Source organism: Solea senegalensis, linkage group LG17 (assembly GCF_019176455.1).
Source record: "Solea senegalensis isolate Sse05_10M linkage group LG17, IFAPA_SoseM_1, whole genome shotgun sequence".
Lineage (NCBI taxonomy): Eukaryota > Metazoa > Chordata > Actinopteri > Pleuronectiformes > Soleidae > Solea > Solea senegalensis.
In genome coordinates, this window is record NC_058037.1 from 4034113 (window position 1) to 4061857 (window position 27745).

Genomic DNA, 27745 nt, shown 5'->3' on the forward strand with positions numbered 1-27745 from the left:
ACTGTTGTGAATCAGTTAAGCATGACCCACTTCTTTCTTAGAAAAGGAAATACTCACAGCATTACACACACATACGCAATTTTTTTCCGCACTAGAGCCCACACATGTTTCTTACACAAACATCTAATTGACTCATACTTTATTATCAGTATTTCCAAATATATGGTTAAATGTAATTAGCCTTTTTTGCAATATTCCGTCCAATTCACTGATATTGAGTAATAACGACTTGCATGCACTGGAGATGCTCTGGCCAGATGCTTAGCCTTAATTGCATTGCTAAGTTCCCATCTGTTTCCAAAATGTCTTATTTGTGCAAATCAGTTTCCCTCCAGACTCGGGCCTTTTCCGATAAGGAAATGATGTAAATGAGGTATTTCCATTTATTATTGTCATAATATTCCCATGGTTGGTGAATGAATTAGCAGGGGCACGATTTAGCCACAAAGAAACACATTTATTGGAGAATTAAAGTGCTTCTTCACTGGTGTTGTTGCAAACCTGAATATTGCGGATTCAACCATTTTAGTGTGAAGTTTATAGTCACTGGAGTTATAGTTGAAGTAGTAAATTGGATTTGAAACTATTAGTGTGTTTCCACTGAGTGGAACGGTTTCGGTATGGTGCATGTTTTTTTGCGTTTCCATTAGGAATAGTACCAAATAACCAGCCTCCATTCTTAGGTACCCTTCCTTTGGAGTACCAGAGTAATGGTACGGTATGGGTGGAGCTGTACCATGATGGTATATTGAATTTTGTGAACCCTGAAAAATGCTACCACATTTTATTGTAGATAGCTGGCTTGCAAATGCTTGTTAAATTCATGTGGTTGGTGAATGTAGTCGACTCAGGCTTGAAGAGTGAAGTTGATGCTGTAAGCGGAGCAACTCTGAAATGAAGTATCTCTTGTTTTAGCCGTAAGCCTGGCGCTTCAACTATTAAAAGTTAAAAGCTGGAAAGATTTGAAATGCTTCACATAATTTGATCAGTTATGACTATTTCTGTTCCAGATCCCCATCTGTTAGTCAGTCCTAGATGGAGGCGATCATTGTTTTTTTTAAATTTGTGATATTTCATGGCTTTATGTGTGACTGAACCAGTGACAAACTCATCAATTTAAAGTATGAAAACAATCATCCTCTAGCCAATGCTAACAGTGACAAATCAAAAGGAATTCAAAGCTAAATGGTCAATCATACAGTGGTAATATTCTAACAATACAAAATACCACATAGTCTTTTTTGATAAAGTGCTGAGATAAATGCTCTTCACACTGTGGACACATGCCCTCATTCTCCTTTAAACTTCCTTTATAGAAGTCATTGTTCACTGACTCACCCAGCATAAATTAGTCGTAAGAAGTTGCGAAGGGTTCAATGACCCACATGTCACAAGTCACAGGTGTTGAGACTAAGTGTTTATGGTGAAACATCTTCAGCTACAGGTGCTGGGCACTGCTCTGTAACATGTCCAGCGTGTTACTGTGGAAGCAGACAAAGTGCAGCCAGTGGTTTATCAGCCCGTTGAGAGAGTTTGTGTCTGCCATCATCTAGATGTCTCACGTCCTCGTCAAAACAAGGGCCCATCCCACTGGAGCCTCCCACGCCAACTCAATCTGCTTATCAGTGAGGTCATTAGTCTTGTAACAGTTATCTAGGTGTCTGCCTGCTAACTACGTGGCCACTGTTTGTTCTCACAGCTTATACCGTTGGGTCTGAGCTCTTGGATAAGTCCTAAATGGATAAGGGCTGGAGTTATCTCTGCTTGTTTAAATCACGAATGATCCTTTAATGGGTCTTGCAGTTCATTTAATTGTTAAAATGTATGGCTCTAGTTCCATGTTAGTTATTGAATAAATGACAATAGTTATATTTGGTCCAAAAATATTATGTGATTATAGAAGATTGTTTGTCCTTCGGTAATGAAGGCAGGATGTTTTATTTTCTGTGCTTATCGTTGTGTTCATACTGCAGAGGTCACATATCTACCTGTCTCTTAAAAAACGACATGTGCTAACATGCCCAGCTGTTGCCAGATATTTTCAGGATGTTTTTGGTCACATCTTCAACCACTGACACCTTTCTTCCGGGAGTTATAATTAGTACCCAAGCCTCAGTCCATTTTGAAGTGACAGAAAGTGTCTGTTGTGAACGGCTGCAGTGGAGAGGGGAAGTGTGTGTGTATGTTTGTGTGTGTATATATATATAGTGTAGCACTACGGTCCCCTCCATTTATTTTGAGAGCAGAAAGTGGTCATTTAGTGGTTTTCTGCAGATTTCAGTGCTGCTAACTTCACAGGCCATCACCTGCATTGGAAAAGTGGACGTTGTCTCAGTGCTGTGGTATCAGAGTTACATTTTTATTCTTTTAGGGTGCATATCCTGTCAATGATTAGCTGAGAGTTTCAGTTATTCTACCGTACATTGTACTTCTGTCTATTTCATGTTGTTGATGTGATCCTATCACTGTGTCTAGAGACACAACCAGCAGGATTATGTAATGCCCCTTTAAAACCACACTGTCACTGAATGTGTCAGTCTGTATGTAGTTTTGCAGTTCATGAGCTGCTCATTTTGTAACAGAATACATAAATTCAAAATGGATTTGATACAGTGTCGTTCATCTCAGGAATGTATAGGCTTTTATTTTTAAATTTGTAATCTTAAAAGCCCCCAGGGTTTTTTTTTAATGTAGAATAAAATACCCTGAGAAAATGGTATCTCATGCCTTGTGCTAAATCACTTCTGACTGTCCCTCAAGATTTCTTTTGACTAAGTATTATTTACCCACTTATCTGTTTCAGTGTCATCTGTCTGAATTTGTTAGTTACGGTAACTACCAAACAAACATGAGTGTATGTCTTGTCAATAGTCTATGGGAGGAGTTGGAGCAGATAATGTGAGAGCAATAATTGTGCTGAATGTTCCTCTAGTGCTGGAGATTAATTACAGCAATATAATTGTCTGAAATGGCAATAGGACAAAAGTTCACTTTGTGTCATTTTCAGTATAGTATTTATGCATCGCACAAACGCTGAGATTGAAGCAACTACTTTGAATGTTTTGTCTCAGAACCACATTTAACTGGTGTCTTTGTGTCTTTGTCTTTCACTCAGTCTTTAAATTATCCGGCATTTGTATAGTTTGAGGACTGCTAAAGCGATGTAAACATTTCATTCGGTTTTACATTTCCTTGATTGCGTGAATGTTGTGGGCTGCTGGAAACAGACATGTAATCTGGGGATATAGCATGCTGCAACTATAAACGAGCAAGAGACAACGTTCATGCCTCGAGCTGTTCCTGTTTGGCCAGTACTTTTCCTCAGCGCCGGTGATGTGTTGTGTCATAATAAAGCATCCCTGTGTGGAGATATTGAGTGAACACTGTGCTAGTCTCTGCAGTGTTTTAAACATGGAATAATGCAGTGCCTTTGCAAGCTGATATGCTGTTTTTCTGACAAAAATCCCAAACCGATGGAGAAAAACATAGTATCATTTTTCTATTGCCACAAAACTGTGAAATCAGTTTTAACATCATAATGATAACTTGTCTATTTCAGCTTTAAAGCAGACCTCACTGAGAGATTGGCAAACAGTTTAAGATCGGAACTAAGTTGGAGTGTTTTTCACTTGATTCTCACCTGAGCTGCCTGTTCATGGTGAGCGTTTTAGTCCCATTATTTATCCCTGAGCTGTGATTAGTCACACACAATTACTTTGCATCACATTGGCAGTTCATTACAGTACCACCTACATATTTATCTGCATAATCACATTTACGATCATCAATTTTTTTTGTCCATTCAGTGTATATGATTCACAAGTCCTCACCAGGATGATGTGTGCAACCTTGGCCTGTTTCTTATCTGTCATTGTCTTCATGTCAGCCCAAGCTGGAGCACACCTCGCTGGGCAGGTTTCCAGAGAATGAAAAGGATCTTGGGTTACCTTCACCATGACACATATTGCCACAGGGTGCCCACAGCTGCAACACATCTTAATGCTGAATAGAAGAGACCTGGATCATCTTTGGACTAAATATCACACTGGTTGTTTTCTCCTGTGACAGCAGTGGGGGGAGGAGTGTGTGTATGTGTGAAAAGTTTACCTTTCTTTGTGTGTATCAAGAGACAGTGTAGCTTTAATCTCACAGACATATTTCTTTTTTTTAAATATGCCTTTTTCACTCTTGCCAGGTTTTGTTTTACTTTCCCTCCTCTTTACTGCTCCTCACTTATTCCTCCGCATCCTTGCCTTTTTGCATCCACCTGTTGTCATTTCTTTTCTTATCTCTTTTTTCATACACTGTCCATATTTTTTCAATGTTCTATCTCTCTCTTTACTTGGGACCTGAAACTCCCTCTCCATCCAGGCTAGTTTAACTTTCCATATTATTGTCCCTCACTATTGCTTTAAAGCACTTAACGAAGTCTTAGTGGATGCTTTCATCCATTTTGGTGGATCCATTTATAGTATGGGTGGTCCCAATGGGAATCAAACCCTTAAATGGTGCAATGTCAGTGCTGGGCCGTACCAGTCGAGCCGCAGTGGGCCGTTGCATGTTAACAACCCCCCTCATTTTCCACAAGCTGACGACATCCAGAGAAGGGGAAAAAAATCAATGAGAGGATGAGCCCAGAAAAGGCAGTAGGAAAGTTGGCCTATAATATGTGTCAAGATGTTGTGACATGTTGGTGCTGGAACAGCACTGGCAGTAAAATCCTACTTTTGTTTAAGTGATTGGTGACTTTAATTTGACTGATCTTAAAATTTATAAGGTGCTGCTGGAACTGGAGGAGGTGCCACATCACGGCCACATTCTTGTGTATACGTGCTGTGCCAGTTCAGAGCTTTACACATTCGGTATTGGAAAATAATATCAGGGTTGCTGAACATTCCCACAGCACATGCCCAGTATTCCTTGCTCTGGCTCTTGTAACCAGCCTGTAGTTTTTTTCCCTTTCAGGTTGGTGTGGGGGCGATGGCCCGTAAAGCGGCTCTCAGGCTGCCATAAAGTAATTTCTTCCTGGGACTGAACAGCAAGTGTTTCTGCTGGCAGTAAAAGTGGAAGATTCATACAGCTGTCAGTGTCTGTCTCTCTGGTGGCCACCTTCAGGCTGCATCCACACTAATATCCTTTAGATTTACCACACGTCACTTTTGCTATGCTTATGTTTTGCGTCCTCTCTCTTTTTTTTTTAAGTTGTTGAGCCCCTAAAACAGAGGAAAACCATTGGAAAAAATGCTTGTCTGTTTCACTTTGAAAACTCCAGGGATATGTTTTAGTTTGGCGTGGCAGAAACTAAGACTTTGTGGAGTCATGATAAGGCAGATACCCAAGTTCACTTCCTGATTGGGTCTTATCAGTCACAATGTATCCTTCCCTGATTAGCCATGCCACTATCATGTGACCTTTTACCTGAAGAAACAAACAGCAGTCAGCCTAAACAAGTGACTGCAGCATAAGTAATGAATTTATAAGGTCGCTAACCCTATACTCTATATAGGGAACATGAATTCCATTTGCACTAATGGCTGCTGCTATATTATATCAATGCTCTCAACAAAGCAGGAATGAGCTGATTTTAATTCTCTGTATTAGCAATGGTCTTAAACTGGTCTAAATCACTGGATCAGATATTTTAAAGAATAAAGTAAAATCTAATGCAACTAGCAATTGTAAATATCACTTAATTGAGAGACATGTGCCACAGCTGTCATGTGACCAAAGTGTGAGTGAGGACTGCACATGTCTGCCTCACTTTTTTTAAAAAAAATGGCTGGTTATGGCTTGGCGGTACATGTATAATCAGCACATCCCTGTGAATAATGAAATTATTGTTTATATGACATGAAAATTCTACATCATGGTAGATACTCCTTGTTGGTAGGGCTGGGCATTATCTATCTATCTATATGTATATATATATATACATATATATATATATATATATATATATACATATACACAGTACATATATTTGTCATGAGACAAGATATGGTCTCAGATTTTAAATATCGTCATATCATGATAATGTATCTGTGAAGATTATTCCTTTAAAGGCTGTTGCATTGCTAATCACCATTTATTACGTTAAATACATTTGTGTAAAAAATGTTGAATAAAAGTCACTTAAGAATACTTTTAATATTAAGCCTAAGTTTTTGTATAGACTGTATTTAAGTCATAAACAGTAGATAATGTATTTACAGTGTATTGTCACTCTCCTTTTCATGAGCCCAGAGAAGCAACCTGTGTCCAGCTTTATATCTCGATATATCTCTTATATTGGGATATAGCCTAAAAATATCCTGATTATTTATAAGCTATGTCACCCAGCCTTACTTGTTGGTATAGGACATGAAAGTGTGGTATTGAACCATCACTTAATGGTGTGTGACTCTATATCACACAGTATATTTACTTAAACAACTGAAGCATTTTTCATTACAAAAGAAAACGTGGAACATCTAATTATAGGATGTAAAAATAAATGACCTTTTTGCAAAATATCCAGAAATTAAATACTTTCAGCTGATGTCACAAGGTGCAAATTAAAATGTGTGTTTTTTAAGTTCTGATTTATTGCGCTGGAATCAGGTTTATTTATTGACTTACTTTTTTTTTTCCCTTGACATCCTGCCCACTTATAGTCATTGCTCAATGACTATCAATACCCACCGGGGAACAATGCAGCACCTGGTGCTTCCACCACCAACAGAGTCGAGTGGCAGACAGTATGCAAAGTCAGCCAAGCTGGGTAACAACATGGCCTGGCAGGCTCCTTCTCCGTTCGCCCTTTATCTCCAGATGGCATCAGACAGCTGTGTTGACACAGAATTGTGTAAATCTACTTGTTTTGCGATATGGGTTGAGCAGGTCATGCTTATGTGCGGGCTTGAAGGATTCTTTGATGTATTGTACGTATGTATGTACCCCTCTGTACCTGCAGTAACGGGTGTAGCCTAGCCCCACTAAGGCAGTTTTTCCCTCCTATTCTGTCAGCCTGTGTGTCCGTCACTGCAGCTTTAACACACAGTTGGTCCCATGTGTTGTTTTGACCGGCTCTGCCTAACTTCTTTTCTTTGGTGTTTGTGGTTTCTTGATATTTTGGGAACATCCTGTTTGTGTGTTTAATGCCGCAGGGCACAAATTGTTTAGTTTAAGCCCACTGACCATTCCCATCCTCTTCTGTTAGATTAAACCTGAATGATTAGGAAAAGATATCGCAATTTCTGACAGATTTGCAATGCAAACAGTTCAGTTCAAAATTGACTGGAAAATAGGGTTAATAGGGTTTATCGTAATAAACAATAGTATTGGGGGCCGTAATTTATCCACCAGTGATGAGAATAAAATGTTATTGGAATTTATTGTTATAATCTAATTTAATGCGATAAATAGAGCAGATAATAAGGCTTTCGGAAAACATCATGAATTTAAATTTGATTGAGCATTATCATACCAGCGAGGGTGAAAACATAAAGATATTATATTGTTTCAATTGCATAAAATAGAAGACTTTAAAACAAGAAATTGTAAAGCCTTAGTGTCCATGTACTATGAAAATGATTCATCGTTTATCCTTCATGGTTCCCAGGATTTATCAATAATTTAATGATGCACCTCAACCTATCGGATGATTTACATGTATCATGCACAATAAGTGTCTGGTCACCGTCTGTGCCCCCTGGCAACTGCCTGTTAGGATCATGTGTGACATGAGAAAAATCTATTATTGGGGTTTGCTGTGCCTCCCTTCATCCAGCTGCTGGGAGAACCTGTGGCTGTGACATAAAGGGGCCTGGTTCTATTTCCATCTGTAATTTAGATAATTTGCTGGATGTTTTTCAGCTAGTTACAATTGAATTGCTCATAGCGCGGTGTGTTTGAAGTGCCTCTGGCAATGAGTCACTTTCCCCTTTTAAGGACTATGTTATTAGAATCCCAGCTTTAATTTGTCCTTTAAGGACCTTGGTGTGCCATCTAGTCAGCCACAACTTTGTCACATTTATTTGGCTTTTATTTAACCAGGAAGCACTTTTATAATGAGGCATTTGTTATTCTTAGCAGACCACAGTCTTGTATTTGTGAATAAACAGGACACATTGTATCAGGAACAGCTTTTAAATTTGATATTTTTTTCTAAAAAAAAAAACCAAGTCTATATCTAACAGCCAAGTAGGTTCAATAGTTTTATTTTAACTCTTAAGAACTCAGCAGTTTCATGTACTTTGTGTTAGGAGTGATGGGATGATGGTCTCATTTCCTGGGCAGAACATGCTGTAGCAGGAAAATTACACAGCAGTTGGTTGGTGGACCCTGTTTGAGTTGGTTTCAGGGTTTCTGCTGACACAGTGGCACCGAAATGTCACATACGTTGCCGTAAAATCAGAGATTAAAGGTGACATCAAATGCTCGTTTCGCACATATATGTTAGTTATGGAGGTCTACTTACATATATTAACTTGTTTTCATGGTTAAAAACCTCCTTGTCACTGCAAACAAGCCAATCGAAATATCTCCTCGCTGACTTTCATAAACGAGGTAATGACGCAGATACACACACAAACGCAACGTTATTTGGAGCTTCCGGTCTATGTCGCCTTTAATGTAACAGACCGCCTGGCTGGCAGCAATTTAGGAGAAGCTTTTACCATGTGAGGAGAAGCTTTTACCATGTGACCTCACAGGAAAATGTGTGCTAGTACATTTATACAACTTACATCCAAAAATATCAAAGAAGAACAGATTTAGTGTAAAATTCCTTATTCCAGATTCCTATTGTATGTATTTAATGGCTAATGTAATAAATCAGGAGAATAAATCAGACCATTTATGACCCTGGCAGCATCACAGGCCAGAGTTATCATTTGCTCCATTTTTATAATGCAGAGTGTTTCTTCAGCAAAGGTTTACGCAGTCTAGGAAAACTCTTCGGCAGGTTATGAGGTGTAATAAGTTTGCCCCTGCCATGGTCAGATGGAGGAAAGGCCATCCTTGGGTCTCTCCCTCTCCCATCTTTCTCTGCCATGGTTCCTCTTCAGGTCAGATGCTGGAAGGCCATTCTCTCTCCCTCTCTCCCGTCTCCCCTGTCTTTCTCTCAAGCAGCATTTTTCTGTCGTTACCTCACTGTGGTTGTAAATAATCCCCATTATGGCTTCCAGATGTCTCTCCATCCTCTTCTGGATTTGAGGATGGGGTTTGAGCGCAGTGGGGGTGTAAGGGTTGGACACTTACTGTAACTGGCTCAGCTGCTGACTGGGCTCAAGTATAAGATGCTTTCTCTGTCTCTCAGCTTTCTCATTCTCTTTGTCTGGCTCAGACTAACTTCCTCCTATTAGTTGGGATGTAATTACTTTTTTCCTGTCTCAGTTTCTCATGTTTTCTCACTCTCACTGTGTCCCACATTTGTCCTCTGCCCTTTTCAATGCTGATTCTTGAAGTCAAAAGTGTGATGAGATGGTCCATCTATTTAAATTCAATATAACACCACCAACTTAACCCTATTATTTGGTCACGCATATTAAAATGTGCCACTTCTTATTAGGGCTGGGTGATGGGGCCTCAAAATAAGCTCTTATGTATTTACACCAAACATTTTCTTTTTAAGTGGCAATATGTCAAGGGTGTACCCTGCTGAGATTGGCACAGCGCCTCACGCCCCTCATGTGGAGAATAAAGCAGTAGAAGATGGATGGATGGGTGGATTTTCTTTTGGTAAACCCCTGGGTTAGGCTTGCGTTTCGACTATGAACAGGTCTGTTACTTGGCAGATGGGATGTGTGCTGTGCCTGAGTCAGCAAGATATGTTGCACCGTCAAACGCAACACACCACACAACAACGGATGCTTTTAGTTGACATCTTCTTAGTGATAGAGTGCTATTTAAAATTGCCTCGACTTCTATGGGATATTTCCACCTGTTGCAAAGGGAGACATTTTTCTGTCGCCCAATCAGCTGACGGCCGTGGGTGGAGCCAGTCTAACTCCAGCCATACCACTCTGGGGTACCTTACTCTGGTGTTTTAAAATCTTTGACCTGCATATATACTGTATCTATATATCGTGGCAAGTGACATCTCAGTTATCTCAAGGCTCATGCACACGTTCACTCTGAAGAATGTACCAGACGGTCTCTATGTACCAAGTTGATGTTTGTTTTTCCTGAAATATTGACAGAGGTGTAGGTGTGCCAAATTTCACTTAAGAACACAGATAATGTAACACACCCAAAAACAGTTTCATAGTTAGCACACTGTAGTAGTGCAATGTTCTAATGGCTATGTTTTATTCACTGCTGAAAAACATTAAACAAGTAAAGACAGAGCAGCATTAAGGTTTGTCAGCGTAATTGCATTTACAATAAGCTATTACAAGTTTCTATTAAGTTAATTTACATTCATTTCACAAAAGAAAATGTTACACCCAGCACTGAGTCACATACAGAGGCTGTGTGTGTAACAGACATTGTATGCACGCTCTTATTCTGACAGATTTCACATGAGCACGCCCTGGAGACATAGCATGGAAGAAACTGAGGCTGAGGCCTGCTGTGAGTTCTGAGCATATCATTTGTGGGCCGGCTGCTAAGTGAACACACTTGCATGTAGTTACAGAGTTTCACACAAACATGGCTCAGACTTTTTTTTTGCTGGTATGGAGCAAGAACAGCCTAATAAATGCTCCGCATTTTGGGTTAAACCAGTCCGGCTATGTGGATTAGCTGGCAACACTTATGTTTTTCCAGTTTTGCTACATGTTAAAGCCAACTATGGAACATATTTGTGTTTGTGTGTGCATTTCATTCAGTATGTGGATGAGTGTCTTTTCCCCACAGAGCATGAGGTACATTAATGTGATTAACATGTCGTCTTTTTCCAGTGATGACCCACTTGCCCTACACATTGCTAAGCCATCTGAAAACAAAGAGCTTCAGTCATGTTGAAGCTTAGATTACCTTCTTTCCAAGCGTTGCCAGGGGTTTGTACCACACCTTTACATAGCAACCGTTGCTGTGTTTAAGCCTCCCTATATTTTTATACATATATATATGTGTATATATATCTATCTCTCGCTCTCTCTCTATATGTGTGTGTGTGTATATATATATATATATATATATATATATATATATGTATGTATGTGTGTATATATATATATATATATATATATATATATATATATATATATATATATATATATATATACATTGCTAGTGAGTAAAGGCTTTTTATCAATGGTATGTTTTCTCTATTTATGAAAAAAAAGGATGAGACATGTGCTATGAATCCCTTGGTAATTATGGGTGGACTGTTGTACTGTGTATCTGTGGTGGAAAAGACTTAACACAGTACTTCTACTCGCTCGTCATAAATACAAGATCTTGAGAAAATTGTCATGACATTTTATATGGTTATTGTAACAATACCACGGCGATTGTGTGCTTTAAACAATCTAAAGGTGGTTCAAACTGAATATTTGAGTTTGTGGCTTTTCTATTGGCCGAGCAGTGGATGTTGACCCTGCACACTGACATATAGTGTCTAGTATTTCCAAAATACAACACACACACACACAAACCTACAATTGATTTCCATCAACAAATTACACCACTGACAAATTACAGGCTGGAATAATGTGTTAAAAGCCGCTGCTGTGTGCATGAATGAACCACCTGCTGTTGGAGTGCTGTTCATTTTTTACTCTTCAGATAAGCAGAACATCTAATGTGCTCAGCTCCTGTATTTCTGCCAAGGCCAGAGCATAACATAGTCACCAATTACATGTCAGATGTGGATGTAGGGCACTAATTCTTGTTTGTGTGTGTGTGTGCACATACTTGTATGTATGCATGTTTATATGTGTGCTTTGTTGTGGACAGGGCCTGTGGGCTCCTGGCTCAGAGATGAAAGAACTTTCTCATGTGGCTGGTTTAGTTGGAGCTCCTGAGTCAGCATGCAGCTACTAATCAGTGTTTTCTCCTTCACAGCTAGCTGTTCCCTGCTACTTTATAGCCTGACTTTTATAATTGAGAATTAAATCACAAGTGAGGTGGATGGACTGTATGTATTTTAGCCTTGAGCTGAAGACTGAAAAGCTGCTCGACCTTGTCGGATCAGTTTAGATGGAGAAGATGGGGTGAGGAAGCAAGGCATCTAAAATTACAGCGAGATGGCCTAGTTGTCTTCCCTGTCGCACTGGTCTTTGTTGTTGTGGACTTTGAGTATAAACACAGTTGAATTGGAAACACCCACAGGGTTCAAGGTTTGGTCTATAAAAAGTAGATTTGTCTGCATTAGTTACAGTAACAGCCTGTGCAAGACTAGAATGTTGTGCCTTGCTGTACTGTCATGATATTTAAGACAATTTGGCTGTTCACTATTTTACAATTAGTAAAATAACACATTAGTGGAATATACAGAGCTTTGATCAACTACAATAGCAGCGTTCTGACTGAAAGCACTGATCTGCTGAGATTCTGTGAAAAATGTCTGGGGGAGCTGTACATATGTGTGAATGCAAATGTCCACAGAAGTCGCATCAGGGATTCCCTGGAGATTCTCTTGCCAGCTCCCTAAAATAATCCCAGGTTAAAGCCTGGGTGAGCTCATATGAAAACACGTCGAAGAAACCCCTACTGCTGTGCAGCTAAAAGATCTTCATCACAGTTTTAACAATCATCAACCTCCATTTCTTTAAGGGCAACGTCATATGAACTTACAAGACTTATAACCCTCGTTCAGGGCATTTTCAGTATCATTCAATTTTTCTGCTCTTTGAAATCAGAGTTCATGTCTAAAACTGTTTGTTTTATAATAGTTGACTTGTTCACATTCTGACAGAGTGAACATTTAATTTGTACACACAAGTTGCAATAAATGTTAAGACTTAGCAGTTTCTTTACATGCAGTTTTTGGATATCAGAGTTTTGTACTAACATACGCAAATGGAAACTGAAAAAAAATCTGCTCATGCAATTAAACATTGAAAATGGTCCTTTTTTAAATATACCTAATCTCTTGCATAATCTTTTGCTACTCCAGCATATTTATGTGGCTTTGACACATGAATTAATATGAATCCCTTTAGGATTTAGTTACCAGATAGTATCATGACCCTGGAAAACATGCCGTGACTGGTTAGATATGTTGGCAAAAATAGAGAACTCTATTTGGCAGAGACTGAAAAGAGTTTGCAGTGGAAATTATCACAAGCCTTTAGCCAAATGACTGCAGACTTGACTGACTTATTACTTATGAGCTTTTCTTTCAGTCAGTTTGGCAGTTGACCTGTGGTCAACCTGTTCTGAATGAGAGACATGAGGTGATTATCACAACCAACAATGCAACTTGACATGTAAGCTTATGTGGGACCTGGGGAGGACAATATTTCTCGGAAAGAACCTGATTTCACATTTTTAAAGATCACATCGACACGGCAGCAAATCAAATTTAGAGGGGGCATTTTGCCAGCCAAACATCTGTACTGTAGACTTGGCTACTGTTTGGATATAATCTGTTTGCTTCTAGCAGTGGATCTTGGGTCTTTCCAGGTCACAGTCCCAGAGACTTTACATTTTTTTGTAGCTTGCTCAGTGGTTTGTAACTGCACGAAGAGCAGAGACGAGGATAAACACGACAACAGTGGGGGGAAAGACCTATTACTCGTGTGATGCAGCCTTGTTTGTTTTCATTTTTTGCAGACTTGTGGTGATGTTTTCTTGAGTGGCTTGAAGCTGGCACACCACCCCAGATACAGCTGTGTTGAGCAACAGCTATGCAAAACTGTGTCTCTGGTCTTTTTTCTGTGTAACATGTCAGGTGTTTCCCAGCATTGCAGAGTGGACTGTTCACATTGCCTGTGTCTGTCTGATCTGTAGCAGCCTGTGCCAGGACATGGCACACTGCACTAGCCCTTACTTCTTCTCTGCCCTGCGGTCATAGCAGGCTGGGTCAGCTGTGAGTGGGCTGTTAGTGGAGTGCATGAAAGCTAGAGGTTGTTGAGCTATGAGTGTCCTGTTTGTTTCAATTGCAACAGGCATCTCCCTGTTTCACGTTATCCTTTTCTGGAGGTTGTGTCAAGTCATGGCAAGTTCAGCATGATATTTGTCCAGTTAGGGGTTGTAAACAGACAGACATTGTCAGCTTGGCACAGTTTGTATAGTTGATGGAAATGGTGTCTCTTTTTTAATCAAAGTTGCTTCTGTATGTAGAAGTCAAACACAGAAGTGTATGTTAAGTCTTGCTTATATGTACGCTAATAATGCTAAACTGTGCTAATCTTGCCGTCAACAAAGCATTTAAACTGCAAATCCCTTTTGAATAAATATTTAAGTTTAGTTATCTCTTATCAGAAAATCTGTGTATCAGTGAAACTAATTTGCTGACCTTGGTGAACTTTCAGCCAATCTCGGTTATCCTTGGCATGCAGGAATCATGTAAACCAGGAAGTGCTTGAATAGCTCTCCACAAATGAGGGAAATGCTGACTATGTCAGCCATAGATGAAATCTGGCTAGCTTTGTGAGAGAACCCTGGTGTCCCTTGCTGATCCCTCCCATGTCCTTTTTCCCACCAGGAACCATAACCACAGGGGTAACAATAGCTTGCTTTATCATACGGCCCCTCTGTGTCCGGTGTCATGAGCAAAAAGAGCTCCAGGTGGTCACTACCGCTGATAAAGTTCATGTAAATGAGCGCAGCAGCCTTTCATGTGTTGCGGGGGAAATGGCTCCCCACATGATTAGCACAAGTATGTTTCCACAAGACTGTGTGAGACGATAAAAGTGCATTTCCTTATTCTGGGTCCCTGCCTGAACCTTTTTGCCTGGCCATTACGTGGGTCTCACAATTGGTAATTCCTCTGATAATAAGTCTTAGCTTAATTTAGAACAGTGGTCAAAAGAGTTGGTGAGCATTGTCTCCCCTCCTCAATCTCATCATGGCCATTGCTGTCAGCCTTATTTTCTGTCTAAAACATTGTTTGTTCAAATACTAATTTTCAGTGGTAGCAGTTACCTCCTTTTATCTTTGTGATTCTTTGGTGTGCTGTGGGTAAAAGCCCTTTTATAGCATCAGAGTTGGGCTTAGTTCTGGCCATTTTTATGTCTCATTTATAGACACGATTCTTTTCTCTCACAACACAAGCTTGGGATTGTATGAAATTCAGCTTTTTGTTTGTTTTTCTTTCCCGCAGAAGAAAAAAACATTGATATTTAAAATGAAAAAGTGTATAATTGACCCTGACATTAGGGGACAGATAGTCACCTTAAGGGCGAGGCCCCTTACTGTGGGTAGTTCTGATAGTCATGATATTTGAAGGAGCCAAATACAGTCTTGCTTGATAGTGCTTGATATTTACCTCTGTAAAGTCTACATCATACTGTGTTGTTCAGTTCAATCAGTCAATTCTATTTTGCTGTGTTATCAGAAAAACACCTGATTAAAATGGCGTTCATTATATATAGCTTTTTGACCCGTTTAAATTAACCCAACTTTGCTTCTCTCCACAGCCAAACCCTTCACATCTAAAGTGAAGCAGATGCGCCTTCACAAAGAAGACTTTGAGATCCTCAAGGTGATTGGACGAGGAGCCTTTGGAGAGGTAATATACCTTCTAGTTTTACACTCAACCTAACTATGAATTACCCATTACCACACAATTGAAGAATCTGCTGTGTGGTTTCCCGCCTTTTGTCTTTTTTTGTATAAGAAACAGGAGTTGTAGTTAGCTTGGGGCATTTTCTTATTGGTATATCATCAGGAATGTATATTTGTTTGTCTACTAGTACGTTTTGACAGGAGACATCTAAAAATTTGGATGTCATTCCTTGAGGCAAGGGGTTTTCAGTGGGAACATGGGAACATACCTGCACGGAAAAGGGCTGTGGTCTTGTTCTCTTGTACCCTTGTACCTTCCTACCTGTTTTACAAAAGCCAAGAGGGTTGCTGCATTTAACAGTGGATTGCTTTCCGCTGCATTCCTGTAGCAGTGCGTAGTATTGGTCTGCCACATGAGCATGACTCTACTTGCAGCTGGAAGAGAACTGTTCACATCTCCTCTCACATCTAACCCACGAGGAGAAAATGAATTGGTGTCAGTGAAACCACCTCGTGTGGGTTTACATATTGATGTTTGTTTGGTTTGTCTTCAATTATGTGCCTGTAGGGAGGTTGAAATGCATTTGTCACTGGGTTTCAGGTAATGATGTCAAAGCTGGGGAATGCTGGAGGGACAGGTATCGTGGTTCTCAGCCAAGAAGACTCTTGCATAATGTCATCAACGTGCACAAACCCTCTGTCTTAAAAGCTGATTATTTCGTAATTCCGCATTATTATCCCTGTGATGTTTCTTTAATAGATTTTGTTTCAACATTCATTTGTTAATCTTGACGCATGTACACACATCCTACCTTTTAATCTTGGAAATTGTTATCCAGTATCTGTACAAACAAGTTAGCGAATTCCTTTTAAAACGGTGGAGGTAGACAGAACGAAGTCAGGAAAGTGATAGATTTATGGCTGTGGATGGATCGGACACACCTGCCAGCATGTAGCAACAACGGCAGTGTACTAATGTGCTCACTTGAGCCACTGTGAGGACGGCTGGTATTAGTGTGTGTGAGTCATGTGTCTTGTGTGTGTGTGTGTGTGTGTGTGTGTGTGTGTGTGTGTGTGCTTGTTCTCAGCAGTGTGGTGTGACCCATGAATGGTGTTACGTTGTGGTGACATTCCAGCCAGCCGTGTGTGTGTGTGTGTGTGTGTGTGTGTATATGAGTTAAACATGACGGCAAAATTAAATTAGTTTAAGAAACATCACATTTGTCCCATGGCTTCAACTTTTAATCACCTGATGGAGACATGCTTGATACACTGTGTTGTGCCGCAACTAGAGCAAGCTAGATATCTTGTTGATTTTATAGTCTATATATTTATATGTCCATTTTATTTCTTGTACAAACTCAGCATTATCAGATTTGGATAATCTCATTTTCTCACCCATTGTTGACTACTTTGTGAGACAGCTATTGTTTAATGTTATTTTCCTTTACCCTTTTATTAAAAAAAGATTAATCAGGTTGAAGCAGTGAAATTGCTTTTTGTACATGATGAAAATATGTTCTACTTTATTCATTAGATTATGGAGTGAATCCAAAATGGAGAAGCTCACAAACAGGCTGTAAATGGCAGACTAATATGCAAACATGCCTGAAGCACTGCACTCAATAGCAGTCTGACAATGCTGCTAAAGTGCTGCTTCTTACAGGCAAGCGAAAAGTGTTGAAAACAAAAAAAGCACATGCCATAGTATTTCTTAATGTCACCGCAAAGTAAGGTAGTCTTACAAATACACAGCTGGATGACGGTAATAATAGCTGTCTGAACGGAGGACAGACCTAACATATATAGAAAATGTGTATTTTGCGGTTTGTGCCATGGAATTTTATAAGTGTATGATTTTTATATAGTGGCTTTTTCAAGAAAAGTGAGGCGATGTGGGAACACGCAGTCAGTTAAAGAGACAGAAGCAAATGGATCCAGACAGGCAGACACAGGCACAGGAAAACAAAGTTCAGAAAAAAATACTTTGAGAGTCAGAAAGGAAGGCGAGCGAGCTAGAGTTGCAGGATGTTTTGATTTCATCCTCCCATTGTCAGCAGCAGGCAGAGGAATGGCCTGGGTGCGTGCTGTTGTGGTCTTCGTCTGATGAATGGACCAGTGTGTACTGGCCGACTGGCTGCGAGACTCATCAGGACTCCGTTGTCTTTCCACCATCACAAATGCCAGGGTTAAAGGTTTTGTTTTCAGTGGCTGATATTGCCCAACATGGATGTCATTGTGGTAGCAGTGCAGTTTCTCAGGCGGTGTCTTCCGTCACATCCTTGTAAATGTGACCTTGACTGGTCTGAAGCCAGTTTTCAGTTCATAGCCAGTGGCTTTTCAGGCTCTCTTTCCCATTTTTAAATTTGTCTACTGCTGAATCAGTAGTAGAACAGATGTTCACAGATATATCAGTTTCAGCATATATAATGTCCTACATGCACAGTTTGCTACTACCTCATTTTTTTTTCCCATTTGTTGCTTTTACACAGGGACCAGTTACCCAGAGGTGGTAACAAAGTTATATAAAGCATTACAAATAATTGCTAATATTATTACACGTTAGCAACTATACTCTGAAGCCAGGTTAGTGAGCTAAGGTGAGCAGAAAATAACCTGGTCTTAAGGTTTGGGACTAAAATGCCCCCAAAACAGAGTGGTAATTTTACCGTTTCCTCTTTTAGGTCATACTGTCAATGAGAGATTCTCAGATAAAGATTTTGCATTTAATGCACAATAATGACACTGAACAAAGTCCAGTAATAATGCTGTCAGTGGAGCACAAATGTATGACTTTGTAAAATAATTTGAGGTAAACAGACACCAGCATTCATGCTGAATATATCCTCTCATCCAACGCTGAATAAATGATGAATGAACAGAACTGTAAAACACTAATGTTGATTTTATGGTTTTGTTTATCTGCAACAATTAGTTTCACACGGCTGTTTTTGTGCGGGTGATACAATATTGATCAATTAAAGAGTCTATTCTCTGTATTACAGATGGTCAAATGTCTCAATAAAGTTAATTTAACCCTGATTTGCCCCCCACACTTCTCAATTTTCCAGTATCCTTTATAGGCGATATTGTAATATCTGTTTGAAAAGGTCTACAATTGTAAACTCGTAATAATTAAGTTATGAAAAGAAAGTTGTATTGTAGTGTAACTTACTACAAATGAGTAATAGGCAATATATACATTTTTTTTTAAATAACAGGAGCAATAAAATTACCCCTGTGTTTTCAAGCCCTAAAAACAGAAAAGATTGACTTATTGGCCATGACTTGACTATGAACTGTGAGTGAAAAGCTTCTTTAATGCTTGCTTTGAGTTTGAGTTTTACCTTGTGTTTGGTCTCATAACAGAAATATTAATTCTTACTTGTCAGTGTTGTTTCTATTCAGTAGCACGCTCTGAGAGAGAATCCGCTTCCTGATCCCGGTCATGTGATATACGTTTTCTGGTGTTTTTGTATGGATCCAGGTTTTTTTATGCTCATCCAGACACAGACTGTTTTAATCTGACAAAGCTTTCGTCAAATGAAAATGTTGTAGTGTGGATGCAGCCCTACATCTCCCTACAAAAAATATTGGCTGAAATTACTCTCGGAATTTTAAACTCGCCAAAATTGGCATCAACCTCAAACATTTTTTTTTTTTAATTTGACACTGTGTCTAAGAGGGAGGATGAAATCAAGGAATGAACACTAGAGAGAGAGAAAAAAGGAGACTTGAGGACAAAAACAGCCAGGCGTTTGCCAAGAACAGTGAACTCCCCCCTTGTCCTCCTGTCTTCCTCCTCTATTCCCCCTCTCTTCTGGTGAGGGATCACTGGGGGAAATCCAAACACTGCAGGAATGTTATCATTGTATTGCATTAGCAGCATTCCCCAGCTCATTTAATAGACTACAGACCCCTCTGTTGCGTAGGGCGCCTAAGATTGTTTCGCTACTCATCACTGTGTGTGTGCGTGTGCACGCACAGGCAAGCAATGCACTTAGAAAATTCCTGTATGTCCATTTTCTGTGTTTTTTTTTATTATTAGAATATATATATGGTATTCCCTCATACCTCTGTGTGTATAAATCGATTATTGTAAGAGACATATTGAAACTGAAATCTTGCTTTGTGGATGAGCTGAGTACAATGAGGCTAAACAAGGTCCGCCCAGACGTACATGTGCATGAGTGTGGCCTTTGGCTGGCAGCTCGCAGCAGTGATTTGTCACAGCAGCCTGTGCAGCTCCTTTTTTGGCAAAATGTGAAGCCAGAGCTGAGGTGGTTCATCATTGTAATGGTCAGCAATTATCAGTGAAGGGAAAGTTGGCAGTTATGTTGTTAATGTGGCACAACAGGCTATGAGAAACGTAATGGAAGAGTGTGAAGGAGCCTTTAAATGACAAAGCATTGTACATTGTTAAAGGGGGGGGTATTAACAGGGTAGCACTAGTAGCCCTTTTAAATATTTAGCTTAAACATCATTTGTTAAGATTGTTGCTTTGCTACTCAGTGGTTTGTTTATTATTTGAGATTGTGGTGGAAGGGCTAGAAAATGCTGTGCTTCAATATCCAGTTTCCTCTTTATCCTTGTTCTCTTCACTCATATTCCTTTCTTTATTTCCATAAACCCATAAATCATCCACCTTAATCTGTCTCTGCTCCGTTCCCTTTTCTCCTCTCCTTTCGATATACAGCTCTCTCTATTCATTCTAAATGCAAAATGCTTCAGATTTAGCTCAGTCATAATTTCCTCCTCTTCTCTATGTCCTTGTGATTTCTTCTCAGGATCACCTACTTCTGTTTCCACATATTCTCACATGTTCTTATCATTATTTATATTGTTAATAGATAAGTGGATGTCATGTAAAGATTCTGACAGTCTTTATCTTACATTCAAGAATGAACATTAAGGGAAAAACAATGTTGTAATATGTAAAATTGTGTAAATATTGATTTGATATTGTCTGGCCACACATTGTTTTGATTGTATGTTAATGGGATTTTTGAAATGTGATCACCTCTCTTTCTTCATGTAGGGATAAATTAAGTTGGTTTGGTGTTTTTTGTATTGTTCTCTGTTTTTAAACATGCTCCACATTCTTTGACTGGCTTTGCTGTCACGCAGATGATTAAAAACAGTTTTCTTAACACTGCAACCTTTGTGTCCTCGGTGCAGGTCGCTGTCGTAAAAGTGAAAAACACTGACAAGGTCTTTGCTATGAAGATTCTCAACAAGTGGGAGATGCTGAAGCGAGCAGAGGTGAGTATCAGCCGCCGATTTGTCCAAACCTCAGTGGTTTCAGATACAGGGTCGGTGAATTAGTTCTGGACAGACATTTAAAATAAAGAATCATAAGGATTAACGATACATTCAAAAGTCTCTGCTGTCAAAAGGAACCATAACCCTTGACTATCGTCCTCCAAGTCAGGCTTTCATTGATGGATGTTTGCAGAACATGTCGCCGCCTGAGCCGCACGAGCTGTTGATGCATGTTTTTCTCATCCACTTCTTCGTAACAGTCTGACATTCCTGTCAGTCCCGCGGGTCTTCAATCTTCATGCCTCATACGTCACAGGCCAAAACTAGTCCCCGTTGTGTGTGTGTGTGTGTGTGTGTGTGTTAACGCCTCCATATGGGAACCAGTGTAGACACATAAATGTACTGTTGACGGCACACACTATGAGCATGTAACTACTCTGCTCGTCTGTTACATGCTTATACCACTAGGGATAATATATGCAGTAATAAACAGACTTTTATCTTTCTCCTCTGGGCACAAGACTCAGTACTACTTGCATGATGTGTTGATGTTTGTTCGCAAGTCAAAAAATTCAATTAATTTGATTGACACAGAAAACCTGACGTGACCTTGTGTACTTGAAGTGATCAGTTAGGCCATTCCTGCTCGCTCTCTGTGTTTTGAATTGAAATTTTATAAAACGACCCACTGTTCTGCTGTTGCAGTAATTTCATGTCGACTTACGTGAGTTTCAGATTTAGTTAGTCAGATTAAGTTAGATTTAATTCATTTATTTTGGACATAATGATCCCCCAACTGAAAATTACATTAGCAGTTTCAGTTTTTTATGACAAAAGAAAGGGTCTTTTCTATAGTTAATAATTTGAGTGTAAGGAATCAGGTTATTGCAGAAAGCTGACACACCTAGCTGCTTAAAAGAATATGAATTCTCTGAGCTGAAAGGTCATCTCCATGTTAAACTGTCCTTAAGCTAAACAACTAATTCTTGAGCATTCCACGCATGCAGTTGTGTATAAGGTTGTGACATCTGACACTAAAATAGAATTGGGTCAGAGGTGTCACATAGTATAAAACACTAATACAGACAACACAGAGGATTAATGATTTTTAATGATTTAATGTCCTTATAAAGGAGCTGAAATAAAATCTGAAAGAAGATATATTGGTTTTGGCATAAAGGTTGACCTGGCACTGATGTTTGGCACATCAGAAAGTTAAATCACCATCTTTCTCATATTGTTGTGTGATGAAACTTGTGTTATATTTATAATGTTAATCTGTGCATCTGTCTGTAGACGGCATGTTTTCGGGAGGAGCGAGACGTGTTGGTAAATGGAGACTGTCAGTGGATCACCACCCTGCACTACGCCTTCCAGGATGACAATAATTTGGTAACGCTGCATTCTGCCTTCTCTCTGTATTACTAGTGCACTACCTGTCAAACTGGAGTGTGACAGTGATGACGTCATTAGGGCTGTGTCTCAATTCAGAAATCTCTCTCTGTACTTCTTTTCCTCTTACTGTGAATATTGAAATTTTGATGCAGATACAGAGAAAACCTTGTCAGATGTGTCAGATTATTTTATACTCTTCAGCAAATTAAAATGTCGCTCTTTTAATACAAAAATAATACACTACCCGTACGTACTTCAGCATCCACCCGCTTTCACAGTGGAGTTTCGCACTCTGTCTAACCTGACAGAGTGTCCTCTCACTATGACCCTGAGCTCAAATGCCAGGACTGCTTGTCATTCCAGTTCCCACATTCTCACAACAAATGCTTTGCCCTGGACACTCCCCAAGGCATTAAAAATATACACCACTGCCCATCCAGCCATCTATTTTTAGGAAAATGAAAAAAGTTAATCACCGTTTAGGCACCCGCTGCCTCACTGCCCCTCTGTTTTAATAACACTGTGAGAACACAGGGAGGGGAGACATGGTGAACTACGAGTGGCATGTTTTTACTTAATATGTCATTGTTGGGGTTTTTACATAAATAAACTCACTGTTTCATAATTGATTTAACTTAGTGACCCTCCCTATTGATTTCTGATGACATAATGAACTGTGCTTCACAGCATTTCAGGTCTCACATTTTCTTTATTTTCTCTATTTGTCCAGTATCTGGTCATGGACTACTATGTGGGTGGTGACCTGCTGACTCTGCTCAGTAAGTTTGAGGACCGTCTTCCCGAGGAGATGTCCAGGTTCTACCTGGCTGAGATGGTGCTGGCCATCGACTCTGTTCATCAGTTACACTACGTACACAGGTGAGGAGCAGGCAGGGTGTGTCTGTGAACTGTGTGTGTGTGTGAGTGTACATTTTTGAGGGTAAAAATCCGTCTGAGATAAACAGACTGAGCAATAAGTCTCGTTGATAGATGATCGGTGTGTTTACATTATTCTCTGCCCTGTGGACATTTTTCCATCTGTGGGGAGCCACTTAGCTAAATGAAAATAACCGAGAACAGTGGAGCGAGATTGTGAGTGTACAGGTTTGTCAGTCGTCACTAATGGTAGTCAGTACCACTGACTAATTATAGAGGATATTAGTTTTTGTTCTCCTGTGTGTGTTATTTCAGTATTCCACTCACTTGAGGTTGTGTGAGACAATATTTCAATGCTTTAGAGAATCTTCTAATCTAATCTCAGTCTCTAATAGAAACCTTACCCAAAAGAGCAGTTACAGGCAATGATTTTTGGGCGGTAGATGTGAAAATCTTCAACCAATAGAAAATCTTTTCCTTGGGAGCAGGAAATGAGGCTGTACCAAACAGGAAGTGAGCACAACAGCCTGTTGACTGTTACAGCGTTGCTTCCATTAAGTTTTTGTAAGGGAAGGATGGACAGACAGGGGACAGGGGGGGAGATGTATAACAACAAGGCAGGGTGAGAGAAAAGAGCAAGATAAAACTCGAGATTAAAGGGACAGTAGGGGCGGAATCTGGTGGGCTGACTTTTCGGGTGTGTCTTCAGTGACACTCATTGCTGGAAATGTTGGAGGAAAAAAAAGTTATGGAGAGATGTAGGTATAAATGTATAAGTCAAGAAAAGGAATGAATGAGAAGAGAGCGGGGAGCCACTAATTGCATGGTGTTATCTGGGGGCTGTGGGTGGGGGTTGGCAGAGACAGAGACAGAAGTGGATGCAGGGGAAAAAAGGCCAAGGAGGAGGGGACAGCACTGTTTCTCTTTAAGTCCCCCCGCGGATGCTTTGGGACAGTAATGATGGGGTATGGGTGTGTGGGTGGGGGTGTGGTCCTTCTATCTCCCCCCCCATGTACCAACCCCCCAACTCCTCCTTTGCTCTCACTTAGTCGTGGGAGATTTGTGCGCTTGCTTTGTCGAGGGTGGAGACTGACAGGCAGGTCCCCCGAGGAGGGTGTGTCCTGCTGACTGGTCCTGTCTGATGAGTGTGTGCATATGTGTGTGTGTGCGTGCATGTGTTTCAGGGTGTGTGTTTGTCTTGGCAGTGGTGTGTATGTGCAAATGTGGTGTGTTTCCTATTCTTGTGACTAAGCCAAAAGACAATGTGTTAAATCTGTAATTTAAAGGCTTTAATGTCCATTAAACATCAACGTCATTGGTCACTTTCAGTTGCGCCTAACACACATAATTAGGCCCCTATTTGTGAGTATTAACACAGCAGGGTAATAGTCGCGTTGCGTTTCTCCTGGGACATTTTCAGTGGCCTGTGTTTGCCCATTTATTTCCTGGGAAAAATATTTGAGGTCCTTCTCTCATGTGACTCGGTGTCTGGTACTCATCCAGATGCCAAAGTGTGATCTGTCTTTCCAGTCTGTAAAAACACTGTATAAGCCTGAATGAAAGACAGAGATGCTTGTTGGTAGAGCTCCCCTGCTGTTCCAAAGTTTTTTTTGGTGGAAAATTACATTATTTCTTTTGAAAACCTCTGACATGTTAATTGCTGCCAAATATGAATATGAAATATAAAATGCACAAATCAACGTAAGATCATGAACCGACTGAAACTTAAAGTTCACTAAAAACAAGCATTGTGTAACTGTTCCACTGTAAACTTCAATCTTAATGACAGCTATGATATCAGTCACACCACTGGGATGTTTACCCGGTCAAAAATAAGGCAGTCGGTCTAACTGATGGAAGCAGCCAGAGTGATCATTTCTGGTAGTTATTATTTTTTTATTTAGCTCTATATTGTAGCTCCGTGCTGCCTTAAGTCTTGGCTGCTTGGCTTATCATTCGTCCTTAGTGTGTTCCTCCTTTAGAGCTACAGTGGGACATGTTTATTGCCGTCCTAAATGTATTTGTGGCTGCAAAACCATGTTCCACAGGCCACGGGAAACTCCTGCGGTTAAACTTGGATAATTACACACAATTGGTGCACTCATTGGCATTGCTACATTAACGCTATAAACAAACCCATAATACATGCATATTGTGAATAGGTTTTCAATCAGCGGATGGAACTCAAGTGTTGTAGGTTGCTTTAATTGTGCGACTGATCTTTTTAGAATGTATTTCACTCCCATGAACTGTGCTGAATGTGTGGTAGTCAATTTGCAAGGTGGAAAATTGTCAATACTCCTGTAGAAGATTATATCAATAGACAAGGAGCTGACCTCACTCCAACTACTAGTGTAATATCCTTGTGAAAAAACAAAGAAATGAGAGTTAAACTCTGGTGGTTGTTGTTGTGGATTATTGCCCACAATTTTAATACATCTGCAGATATTCATTGGATACACATGTTTGTAAAATCAGTATGGAAAATGTCTCATTTTATCACGACTATCACTCATGGTAACAGTCATCATTTCACCCAATGTGAAAATCCTTTAAATGACCGTTTAATCAAATGTTTCAAGCACCTAGCGTGTCATTTTCTATGTATTGCGATGAAGCTGACCTTGACACATTGTCGGCCCATTTCAGAATTAATATCGTTGGTCCTGTTGACACTGATGAAGTTGAAAAGAGCCCAGATGAAAGAAATGATGAGCAAAGAGCATTGATGTCAACCTTCTGTCCCCTTCTGAGTCCCATGAGAGGCTAAGTGTGTTAGAGTCAGATGCTCAGGGGGACTGTGTGTGTGTGTGCACGTGTGTGTGTGTGTGTTTGGTTGAGTGTGTTCATTTATTCAGTGGTCAGTGATCTGTGTGGCCTCCCAGAGGGGCCTGACAAACGTTTCAATAGGCAAACTCAGCATGGCTTTGTGCTGCCGAGAACCACATCTGTCTGCCATTGGTGTGTGTGTGTGTGTCCGTCCCTGGGTCACAGTGAGATAGGAGGAGTCCGATAGTGAGTGGAGAGAGGGGGGGTTGGTACACAGGGACAAAAGTGGATAGAAAGAGGGGGATTTGTTGTGAACACCAACAAGACCAACAGAGAAAGACCTACAGGGACACAAACCCTCTTAATCCAGTATGATGTGAGGGTGTGTTAGTCAGCATCACTTATGAGTGAGGTCTTTCTACTGTAGAGTATTGTGTAATTGTGTGTGTATCTAGTGATGTGTGTGTTTCTGATGACTGTAGCCTTTGTGTGTTTTATTGATCAGGGCCATGTGTCTCTTCACAGCCCAGTGATCTAAACGAGCATCTCTCTCTCTCTCTCTCTCTCTCTCTCTCTCTCTCTCTCTCTCTCTATCTATCTATCCATCTATCATTTAACATCAAGTTTTATTAATATGTTGTTGTTGGACACTTCAGTAAAATATTTAATAAGCAACATTCAGATAAGGAGACTGTGTGTGTGTGTGTGTCTTTCTTTGTCTGTCAAGTGATGCCAGAAGTTGCACAAGCAGCAGTTCTTTATACCATTAGTTTGCAAACCCTTTGCCAGAGCTGTGTAGACATGTCTCCTCTGTGCAGCTTTTAGTGTTGCTGCTGGGTACTGTGTGTGTGTTTGTGTGTCTCTCTGTGTGTGTATTGTGAGTTGGTGACCAGATGGCCCTCACAGATGGATGCTGTGGTCTTAGAGGAGATTACCTCCCTCTATTCTTGTCCCTGCACTGCTCCTTAACACCACAGGAGCCTTGTGACACAGTAGCCCAGTTAGCTCCACATGTTAGCCTAGCATTAGTTTAGCATTATCACCTTTATAAGTCCATGTGTGGAAGGATAAATGTTAGTCCACTCTTGACCTGTCAGTGTTGACTCTTGGTATATAAGGAAGTGCAGGGTCAGGAATATTGTGTGTGTGTGTATGTGTATGTGTATGTATGTATGTATATGTATATGTGTGTATATATATATATATATATATATATATATATGTGTATATATATATATATATATATATATATATATATATATACATACACATACATATATATATAAATACATATACATATAACTAACATACAGTACCCTGACTTGCACCTTCAGATACACATGCAGCACAGATGCCATTTATACAAAATATGATGTATTACTAGGGCAGCATTATTTAATTGATTCCGTTTTGATAATCAGAACAGTTTTGATAATGCAGTAATTGGTGTGGGTGTTTTTTGAGTTCTCTTTTTCAGTTTTGAATGTGAATATTTTCAAACTGAACATAATAATCTCAAATGTTTGGGAAACACTGGTCAACATTTTTCAACATTTTGATTAATTGAGAAATAATTAACAGCTTAAGCAAGTTTGTAAGTAACTGTTCATCACAGCCTTTCTATGTATTATTATTATTATTATTATTATCTGATAGTGAGACATGTTTATTTTTGGAAAAGCAGCTGTGTCACGCAGCTGAAACATGTTTACTGATGTCATTGTTGTTAAACACATGATTACATTTTCCTTAGAATATTAGGTATATTACAATTATAATAGTCGTCTGTTTTTATGGATGGAAGAATATGCAGAACTGTATCGTAGAGCACAGAGTGGACATC

At 39.8% G+C, this 27745-nt stretch overlaps 1 protein-coding gene across 7 annotated transcripts in view; it reads left to right on the plus strand.

Annotated features, from left to right (window-relative positions):
• cdc42bpab (CDC42 binding protein kinase alpha (DMPK-like) b) overlaps positions 1-27745 on the plus strand; it is a 69858-nt gene that overhangs the window by 15512 nt on the left and 26601 nt on the right. For all 7 annotated transcript variants that reach the window (XM_044049284.1, XM_044049283.1, XM_044049287.1 and 4 more), the window contains 4 exons: positions 15513-15604; positions 20779-20862; positions 22159-22254; positions 22988-23136. In XM_044049284.1, the coding sequence (XP_043905219.1) occupies positions 15513-15604; positions 20779-20862; positions 22159-22254; positions 22988-23136 (421 nt within the window). The remainder of the gene's footprint in view (positions 1-15512; positions 15605-20778; positions 20863-22158; positions 22255-22987; positions 23137-27745) is intronic.